The sequence below is a fragment of the Nicotiana tabacum genome, chromosome 6 (genome assembly GCF_000715075.1).
Source record: "Nicotiana tabacum cultivar K326 chromosome 6, ASM71507v2, whole genome shotgun sequence".
Lineage (NCBI taxonomy): Eukaryota > Viridiplantae > Streptophyta > Magnoliopsida > Solanales > Solanaceae > Nicotiana > Nicotiana tabacum.
Window position 1 is genome coordinate 166,865,632 of NC_134085.1, and position 10,463 is coordinate 166,876,094.

The 10,463-nt window shown below is 39.1% G+C and overlaps 1 protein-coding gene across 3 annotated transcripts; it reads right to left on the bottom strand.

Annotated features, from left to right (window-relative positions):
* Window positions 1-1,568: 1,568 nt before the first annotated feature.
* LOC107776700 (cysteine-rich receptor-like protein kinase 15) lies at window positions 1,569-6,588 on the bottom strand. Of its 3 annotated transcripts, none has more exons than XM_075255819.1 (7): window positions 5,569-6,582; window positions 3,713-3,832; window positions 3,426-3,634; window positions 3,148-3,337; window positions 2,809-3,046; window positions 2,280-2,427; window positions 1,569-2,191 (listed from the first exon to the last, which is right to left on the bottom strand). In XM_075255819.1, the coding sequence occupies exons 1-7, from the start codon at window positions 6,455-6,457 to the stop codon at window positions 1,880-1,882; spliced, it is 2,106 nt and encodes a 701-aa protein (XP_075111920.1). In that variant the 5' UTR covers window positions 6,458-6,582; the 3' UTR covers window positions 1,569-1,879. The 3 variants fall into 3 exon arrangements, with proteins under 3 accessions (XP_075111920.1, XP_016452100.1, XP_016452108.1); XM_016596614.2 differs by having other exon boundaries at window positions 3,127-3,337; window positions 5,569-6,581; XM_016596622.2 differs by having other exon boundaries at window positions 2,034-2,191; window positions 2,300-2,427; window positions 3,127-3,337; window positions 5,569-6,588.
* Window positions 6,589-10,463: the final 3,875 nt, after the last annotated feature.

A 10,463-nucleotide genomic window follows, 5' to 3' on the forward strand; every position in this document is an offset into this window, starting at 1 on the left:
GTTGACAAAAGTGGTGACTACGATCAAGTTTCAACATTGTTTGGATTTGATCAACATTGTTGAACACTGAAGATTGAAGATGAAGACACAACCAAAATTTGTTATTGAGAGAGAATTGAAGATGTGGAATTTTGCCAAGGTGGAGATTTGTTGAAGTTTGGCAAAATGCCAAAGTCCCACATCGGTTGGGAGAAGAGTTGGGGGGATTTTTTCCTCTATAAAAGAAGGTTTAATGTTTAGGATTTAAATACACCTCTCATTTGCCTTCTCATCTGTTTAAGGCATTTGTATCTTCTCTCTTTAGTATCATTTCACTTGTATTTTTGGAGTGGAATAAAATATTGGTTGTGTCCGAGGAGTAGGCAAAATTAGCCGAACCTCGTAAATTCTGGTGTTCCTTTTATTGTTGTTTTATTGTCTTATTTATTATTTGGTGGATGTCATAATTTTTGGTATAGTAGTTGTGACTTATTCACACTATATACATTTGACTTCCGCAACAATTATAATCTAAAACATTGCTTTTGGTTTTAAACTGTATAAACTTTTTCCCGCTGCAACGTTAGAATTGCCCAAAGGTACTATCATTTGGACTTTTATCCACATATAGCTAATTTTTGTATTGTGCAAGTAGGGTAAAAGCAAAGGTTGTTGGGGAGAAATATACTTCGCCACCCATAATCAAATGTCTCTTGTTTGAATCCTGAAAATAGAATTGCCTTTGATCGGGAGTGTGTTATCCCCAATATAAAATATTTCGGCACGAATCTGGATTAGATGGTACCAAATATTGGATGGGAAATCGAGGAAAAAAAGTTGTGAACGCATGCCAAAGGAAGAGAAAGGGTTTAAAATTATATTTATTGTGCGTAGGAATAATTCAGCAAAGATGTTGTTACCTCACTTAAATTAAACGGGTATTCTTTTATGCCTAAACGTATTTGGAGTGAATTATCCCCCGAAACACTAATACCAATCTCACAATATGAGATGTTTTGCACATGCGCGCCACGTCAAAACCACGTCAGAAATCTTTTAACTTTCCTCTTTTTCTTTTTCTTTTTCTTTTTCTTACTCATAGTTTTACACTAATAATCCTAATTAACCATTAAAATGCTTCAATAATAATACTAAGCAAAAGGAAAAACCAATACCAGGTAGAAAAATTGCACAAAAAAAAAGACATGTATTAGGAAAACAAGAAAAAATCAGATCGTCGGAGACCCAGTGGTCACCAATAGCTTCAGATTCGACCAAAACAACACCCAAATCACTCAAAACAACCAATATTTGCTACCTGACTAATTCAGAATGACATCTTCAGCCAAAATTTTCAACGGAACCAACATTTTCATTCATTCACACCATTATTACATGATTGAAGGTTTCTAATTTGAACCAGTGGACTTGAATTTAAGCCTAAGATTCTATATAGTTCAGTGACTATCTGAGTAATGGACTCTATAACTTTTTACAAGAATCCTTCTATCATTTGATACCAAATTCAACGTGAAATTGATACACGAATTAGCTATACCGGGGAAAACATCCAAATGACAAAATTGTCCTTCTACCGAAGCCTTCTCTTCATATATGCACTTGGGCAATTCCAAGGCTGTAACTAGAAATAAACATTCTCCAGTATAAAACCAAATAATGTTTTAGATTATACAATGTATGTCCCATTTTAATACTATGAATCAAACATCCACTAAGAAATGCATATGCACTAGATAATACAGAATTATTAATCCTTATATTGTAATTTTTGTCTGATAATCTCTGCATTAACTTATCTGCCAACTGAACGACCCCTTGTGGAAGAATTGACGCCCTATAATTGTCAGAACAACAGCTGGATAAGATTTAAATATATATATCATCGGGGTGATTGAATTGATAAAGTGACATCGTTAACCGAACACAAGTGATCATTAGATGGAGGCTGATCAGCTGATCTCACGACAATTCGCCCAATAGAAAATGCAGGCTGTGATGGTTGTGGAAGCGTTTGAGGGTCGTTTTCCAGCATAAAAACTACAGAGGACATGGTAGGTCTATCTGTTGGATCTTGTTGAACGCAGAGCAACCCGATATGGATGCATTTTGTTATATCAGCTGCCACACAGGACTGCGATAAGCCAGGGTCCATAAGCTCTAATCCTTTCCCTTCACACCACAATTTCCATGCCTATATTTTCAAGATGATATCAGGATGATTTATGCAAGTTGAAATTGACATAACAAAAAAACAAAAAATGGAAAAGGAAGACTCTTACAAAATTAAGGAGGCTCTGACCATATTCTGAAACATAGCCATTGTTTTTCCTCCCACTTACTATCTCAAGGACCAGAACTCCAAAGCTGAAAACATCTGATTTAGTAGAAAAGAGTCCTTCCATTGCATACTCAGGGGCCATATATCCACTGTAGAAGTAAAAAAAATTGGTCTTCAGCATCATTCTTATAGCACAATGTCGTTTACACAATGTCAACACATTTTCGAATCATCTTCAGCTATCTAGCTTGCAATTTCACACATCAAATATCACATATGTTTGAATTCTGTTAGGGCGTCATCTAAAAGAATGTTTTAGAGAAAGAGCACGTGTTTGTTTATTTATTTAATTTCTATTAAACATACTCCTTATGTGCAGGCTAGTTCTTCCTCTTTGCGCTCTGCATGTTGAGATATTCTGATCGTGGGACTTAAAGGCGCAAGGTGGCACATCTTTTGTGTTCTAAATATTTCAGACAAATGTAAAAGTCAAATTTTTGGTAGAAGAAAAACTCAATCAGAAGTCTTACTAGGTTCCAACAACTCTATTTGTATTGGCTTCACATTGATTTCCGCAAAACATCTTTGCCATTCCAAAGTCTGATATCTTCGGGTTCATATCTTTGTCCAGTAAAACGTTGCTAGCTTTTACGTCCCTATGAATGATTCTCAGTCGAGAATCCTCATGTAGATACAGAATTCCCCTGGCTATTCCCTTAATAATGTGGAGACGCTGTCTCCAATCCAGAATCTTGTTTTCTCTTGAATCTAGAAAAACAAAGTAAAGAATGAAGTTAGTGAACAATTGTTGCTTAGCGACCAATTGTCCAAATAAGTTTAGGACAAACTGAAGAGGAAGAAGTCCAAGCTTTTGTTGGGCATGAACTCATAGATAAGCAATGCTTCATTTCCCTCTAAGCAGCAACCCAAGAGCCTCACGAGATTTCTGTGCTGCAATCTGGCAATTAAGATGACTTCATTCTTGAACTCTTTCAGCCCTTGACCAGATGCTCTAGAGAGCCTCTTGATTGCAATTGCTATGCCATTGGCTAGTTTTCCCTGGAATGTTATACACAACACCAGATGACCAAAAACTATGGACAAACTGACCCCCTCTAGCAATGTGATAAATGATAGGGATTGTTACCTTGTACACTGGACCAAATCCACCTTCTCCAAGCTTGTTTTCTTCAGAAAAATTTTGAGTAGCTGCTCGAATGAGGTCTAGTTTAACAACTGGAAACTCTTTGGACCTCGCCTGCTTTTCGGAGCTAAAATCATCATTCGAAAAATCTTCAGTAAGTGTTTCTTCTATCATGTTAAGCAATTGAGTTTCTTGATTACTTTCATCCCCCTCTGTAGAGATTCAACTTTTGATTGGTTAGCTGGAAAAAAACAGTTTCTTTTAAACCCAATACACCAATAACCTTTTACCTTTGGCTATACGTCTTCTTCTTTTCACAAGGTAAAAACTAGTTCCTGCCAGTACAACAGCCAACAGTGCTATAACACCAATGATGATACTAATAAGCTCTGTCTTCGAGGTATTTCCGCCTGAAAACAGAAAATATTTGGTAAATTCAATGCTCAAAATCAATGGTTACCTGTGAGTAGAATGCCTTGATAATTAAACTTATTTAGTACAACAAACTTGAGATATAGAAAAGTTCATTGTTTAAGACAATCTTCAAATTCAGATTATATAACAGTGGCGTATGAGATTAACAAGCAGTTCTAGGATGCTATTTGTATGTCATTTTATAACCATGAAAACAGTAACCGGAGTTGTAGACTTTTAGTAGAAAATAGAAATATATGTCTACTCAGAAGAACTTTCCCCTCTTTTCAGATAATTGGGGAAACTCAAAAATTAGAATCACATTCTGAATACGTGAATAACAACTTTTTAGTACAATTTTTTGAAATGGTGAAGGGAATATGCAACTCATTGTCAAATAGCTAAATTTAGAGAACATTATCGACATTTATGTCAAACCTGCACTCTCCAGTCAAGAGCCATATTCTTCATTATTTTGTGATATTTCAATTCTGCAAGTTGGAGAAGGGGCGACAAAGCGTAGTTTAGTATCATTTGATCAAATCCGAATCCAAATCCAAATCCAAATCTCATTTCACATTCACTCTCATTTTAAGACTATTTCATCTTAAACAAAAACTCAACAATCCAAAACTCAACATTTACTGGGTATGTTGTTGTTGTTGTTGTTAATACTAAAAAGTTTTAAAAATAAAAAGAAGATAAATATTTATAATTTAGAGGGTAAAATAGGTATTTAGCAATTCAAAATTTGAAAAATCTAGTTGAGTGACCTTCTAAGTGCAATAGGCATAATTCAGTGATTTTGTTGTTACAAACGAAAGAAAAGTGACTTTAGAAGATAATTTGGGGTAGCTGAGTGACCATTTGAGTAATTGACTCTTAGTACAAGAAACTTGAGATATAGAAAAGTCCATTGTTTAACCATTGTTCAAATTCAGATTATATAACAAACAGTGGCGTCTGAGATTAACAAGCAGTTCTAGGATGCTATTTGTATGTCAATTTATAACCTTGAAAACCGCAACCGGAGTTCTAAACTTTTCGTAGAAAATAGAAATATATATCTACTCAAAAGAACTATCCCCTCTTTTCAGATAATTGGGGAAAACTCAAAATTAGAATTACATTCTGCTATTTCCTTAAGTTTGTGAGGCCAGTTTTGTCACATGCAATGGTAAATTGCTCTAGCCCCACTGAAATCTGAATACGTGAATAACAACTAGGATTTTTAGGTACAATTTTCTGAAATGGTAAAGAGAATATGCAACTCATTGTCAAACAGCTAAATTTAGAGAACATTATCGACATTTATGTCAAACCTGCACTCTCCGTCCAAGAGCCATATTCTTCATTCTTTTATGACATTTCAATACTTCAAGTTGGAGACGTGACGATTGCCCTTCACTTTGAGGGACAAAGCTTAGTTTAGTCAAGTAACGTAACCTTTTAATGATTGATATTACTAGTAAATGATTTTCTTAATTTATGTGTGTCATGACATTTAAAATGGACCAAAAATGTAGTATAATATGATTAGGATTGTAAAGCTTTTTATATGAATTTGAAGCCATTAGTTTAATGTGAAAGACAGGGAAAATAGGTGCCTCCATATAGATTCTCTGGGAAATTGCTTCCTTTTCTTAGGATATTTGGCTTCACAAACAACCTCTGGAAATAAAACTACTGCATGCAGCTTATCAAATAGTAGAAGAGAAGATCTTTTACTTGCCTTTATCCTCGTTACCCTGGCTGGTCGATCGCTGTGGTGCTCCCGGACCCTGTCCGCCAGGATTACCTTTATCCTTGTTACCCTGGCTGGTCGATGGCTCCCGTCCAGCAGGATTTAAGAACTGATATAGCTCATACCTTAAATTGCAGCTTGCATATAGAACTCTGCATCCGCGTGGTACTCTGGCGTCAGAGAGTAGAGTACTGATTGCAGAAAGAGCAGTATTCAGGCAAGCGCGACAATCTGCAGCTGACAAATTAGGTAGACACTGCACCATGCCATACAACTTCTGAATCGGTTCAAATTCATCAGAATTTGCAGCATATTTAAGGTTGGGATTAACTGAAGTAGCTTGATAGGTAAGGTTATCAAACATTGCACCCAAAATCCCCATAAATTGTTTTGGCCGCGAAACGTTTCTTGTGTTATACAAAATGAAACCACCTGAGTAGTCCAGGGTGGAGGCGAAAGATACATTAGAATAGCGGATCAAACACTCATCATACCATACAATTGCCTGTTTCTTGAGAGCACATGCGCTCAAGATCTCCTCAGTTGCCTCGTCAATGCAGCTTTGGCAGTCTTTAGGTGCGACGTCTCCCCTACAGAGGAATACTCCATGTACTTTATCAGGGTCTTCTCCTTCACTGGCTTTTGCATAGATGAAATTGCCACCGTTATTGTATAGTGATCTGTACAGCAAGCGGTTAAGATTTGACTGAAATTTGCTTCCTTCTGTATAGTCACTACTATTGGTTGAACAAAAGCTTGCCAGGAATCTGTTCTCTATAGGTTTTACGCCCACAAGTATGTTTGACAGAACAAGCAGCGAAAGGAGCAAGAAAATCAGAGTTGTTCGGCTACTGCTTAAAGCTAGAGCAGACGCCATACTTGATTATTTCCAGGTCTTCCAAAATCCTAATGTACTGCCCAATTGACAATGTATATAGGAGGGAAGTTGACTCGCACTCAACAACAGCAAGTCAAGGTCTTCTTACAAGGGCGAATTGGCTACTTTACCTATAGATATTTTCTTTCAAGGTTGTTATAAGTACGCTTCAAGCTAATTAGATCAGAGAAAACTATAGTTTGATTTATTTATCATCTTTGTAAATACAAATTCCCATATGATTGTTACTTTGGGAGGCAATGATATATAGTGAGTTATGTTGACCGTCATGAGGGGAAAAAATCAAAATTAAACTTAATAAAATCTTATCAAAAGTTAGTAATGTTTCAACAAGGATTAAATGAGTTGGTTACATTATCAAGATCAAATTGCATCTCAAAAAGTAAAAATAAACTTTAAACAAAAATATCTAAAACAGTTAAATAAGTACTTTAAGGCCTCTTATTACAACTTTTCTTTAATTAGGCATCCAATACCATTGAGCCGCCTCTGTTGCTTGGCTCATAAAAAATAATGCATAATAAAACAATAATATGTGATTATCACACACTTCAAATATCAAAAAAATAATATGTACTTTTTCAAATAGTTTAAACCTTTAGATATGATTATCACACACTTCAAATACCAAATACCAACTAACAAGTAAATAGGAAAGTGTATGTCACCAGGAAGTTTCGTTCTATTATCCTATTTTATGAAGGTAGACTTTTCTTTTTTGTCTATTTTAAAGAAAAAAGATACAAGGATTAAATAAGCAACTTGACTTTTAATATGTAATTGCGATGTGCATGTAAACTATATTACTAGGTTACTCTTCCAACTGCCAATTTGAAAAGAAGCAACAATATGCCAAAGGACTGTCACATGTCCTATTGTTAGACCCTTGACAAAGCTAATCGGCAAGCGGCGCGCACTGGCGAGGATTTGGCATGATGGTCTTGCCATTGACCTATGTGCGGGGAAATTAACATGCAAGACAATGTGGGTGTTGTAAATGGCAACAAACTGTTGCAAGGGCAAGTGTGATGGACTACACTTCTATTTGAGGGCTATGGTGTGACGGACTACACCAAAATATGAGTGGGCTGAGTGCAAGTAAAGGCCAAGACCTTGACGGAACTATGCGGGCTGGACGGAAGCTTGACAAGGCAAAACGGGAAAGACCTTGGCGCTAAAATAGGGCAACTTAGTGCCAAGGCATTGACATTGGCAATATGATGTTGCCATGACTTAGGTGAGCGGGTTGGCACCTAAGTAAATTGTGGAAAAACGACTTAGCAACGGGAATGGCATCATGACTTGGTGACTTGATGCCAAAATTAGCTTGGCATTGGCAAAAGGCAGACTTGATCAAGTAGGGGCAACTTGACAAGGACAAGCAACTGTGGCAGCGGGCGGGCGTGCGGCTAAGTCATGGGCAACGAGCTGTGGCGATGGCATTGAGCGGGAGCAGTGTCAAAGGCCAAGGCTGGGCGCAAAGCTAACCTTGGGCGTGCAGCAGCTGGCCAGGAACGCGCACATGCAGCGCATATGGAGCGGTTCTCACGTGTGTTGTGCACATGCTATGCAGTTGGGCGATTACAACTGCCTTTGTTCAAGAGTTGCTGATTATAAGGCTGAGTCTTTGCACGTTTTTAAGCATATTCTATCATGACATGCACGTTTTGATCATGGGGATCATGTGCTATCAGTTGGGGGATGTCAACTGAAACAGGAAATCAGTTTTGGGCTTACTATACTATATATATGTGTATTAGCAGCCCCAAAAATGGGCTAAGTACCTAGGGTGGGAAATAGAGAAGATTTAGGCATAGGGTTGTCTATGTCAAGGCTTGAGCATGGCAAAATATGTGCCCCAAACGAGTGGGAAGCACGAGACTCCTTAGGCGGGGGATTTTATAGGGCAGAATCGTGCAAGTCTCGGCTATTTTTGTAAGTTGGTGCTTGCCAAGGGTGGCAGCACCTTGCCAAACTCGAGAATTTCCTTTGTAATTGATTTATTATAAAAGGTTGGAAAAGGGTTCCTGTAAATCTGCTTGTGTCCTTCTATGTTTACATTGCCTTAAATTGATCCTAAGTGTTAAACCTCGAAAGCGAAAGAAAATCGGGCAAGGCTGAAGCCAAGTGGGGACTTGACTGTCGCACAGCGGGCAACATTTTTGGCGGACAGAAAACGCCCATGTGACAACTGGTATCAGAGCGAGGCAGGTTCGTGACGAGGTCGAAACGGCCATGGACAAGACTACAAGATAGTAGGTCAGCGTGCTTGTTCGTGGAAGGGACTCTCTTGGCTTAGAAATTCAAAAAAAGTCAAGGAAGGCAGTGATGCAGGAATTTCGAGTTTGTGGGTGCCAAAAATTAGAGTGGGTTCTTTCAAATCAAGTCAGTTGCGTGCTTTATTTGCTATGGGAATGACGGGCAGGAAAAGCAAATGAGAAAAAACGTTGCACTTGAGGGCAAGGACAATGTAATTCTCAAACGGGTCCTGAACTTGTGATGTCTTTGCAAATGGCGAGCATATGTTGGAAATATTCGACGAGGGCGTCGAATTCAACCGGTTGGGGTGGTTTGTTAGACCCTTGACAAAGCTTATCGGCAAGCGGCGCGGTAGTGGCGAGGATTTGGCATGATGGCCTTGCTATTGGCCTATGTGCGGGGAAATCAACATGCAAGACGATGCGGGTGTTGTCAATGGCAACAAACTATTGCAAGGGCAAGTGTGATGGACTACACTTCTATTTGAGGGCTACGGTGTGACGGACTACACCAAAATATGAGTGGGCTGAGTGCAAGCAAAGTCCAAGACCTTGACGGAACTAGGTGGGCTAGACGAAAGCTTGACAAGGCAAAACGGGAAAGACCTCGGCGCTAAAATAGGGCAGTTTAGTGCCAAGGCAGTGGCATTGGCAATATGATGTTGCCATGACTTAGGTGAGCGGGCTGGCAACTAAGTAAATTGTGGGCAAACGACTTAGCAATGAGAATGGCATCATGGCTTGGTGACTTGATGCCAAAATAGCTTGGCATTGGCAAAAGGCAGACTTGATCAAGTAAGGGCGACTTGACAAGGACAAGCAAATGTGGCAGCGGGCGGGCGTGCAGCTAAGTCATGGGCAACGAGCTGTGGCGATGGCATTGAGCGGGAGCAGTGCAAAGTCCAAGGCTGGGGCAAAGCCAGCCTTGGGCGTGCAGCAACTATCCAGGAATGCGCACATGCAGCGCACTCAGAGTGGTTCTCACGTGTGTTGTGCACATGCTATGCAGTTGGGCGGTTACAACTGTCTTTGTCCAAGAGTTGTTGATTATAAGGTGAGTCTTTGCACGTTTTTAAGCATGTTCTATCATGACATGCACGTTTTGATCATGGGGATCATGTCCTATCAGTTGAGGGATGTCAACTGAAATAGAAAATCAGTTTTGGACTTACTACACTATATATATGTGTATTAGCAGCCCTAAAAACGGGCTAAGTACCTAGGGTGGGAAATACCAAAGATATAGGCATAGGGTTGTCTATGTCAAGGCTTGAGCATGGCAAAATATGTGTCATTGCCTTGCCAAACGAGTGGGCAGCATGAGACTCCTTAGGCGGGGGCTTTTATAAGGAAAAATCGTGCAAGTCTCGGCTATTTTTGTGAGTTGGTGCTTGCCAAGGGTGGCAGCACCTTGCCAAACTCGAGAATTTACTTTGTAATTGATTTATTATAAAAGGTTGGGAAAGGGTTCCCGTAAATCTGCTTGTGTCCTTCTATGTTTACATTGCCTTAAATTGATTCTAAGTGTTAAACCTCGAAAGCAAAAGGAAATCGGGCAAGGCTGAAGCCAAGCGGGGACTTCACTGTCGCACAGCGGGCAGCATTTTTGGCGAACAGAAAACGCCCATGTGACAACTGGTATCAGAGCGAAGCAGGTTCATGACGTGGTCGAGACGACCATGGACAAGACTACAAGATAGTAGGTCAGCGTGATTGTTTGTGGAAGG

What these genes read in the sequence shown, in the direction of transcription:
- LOC107776700 (XM_016596614.2), bottom strand. Translation starts at nt 6,457, where the DNA reads ATGGCGTCTGCTCTAGCTTTAAGCAGTAGCCGAACAACTCTGATTTTC. An exon ending in AAGAAGACGTATAGCCAAAG is followed by an intron (nt 3,635 to 3,712) that starts GTAAAAGGTTAT and finishes GAATCTCTACAG; the next exon opens with AGGGGGATGAAAGTAATCAA. An exon ending in GATTTGGTCCAGTGTACAAG is followed by an intron (nt 3,338 to 3,425) that starts GTAACAATCCCT and finishes ATAACATTCCAG; the next exon opens with GGAAAACTAGCCAATGGCAT.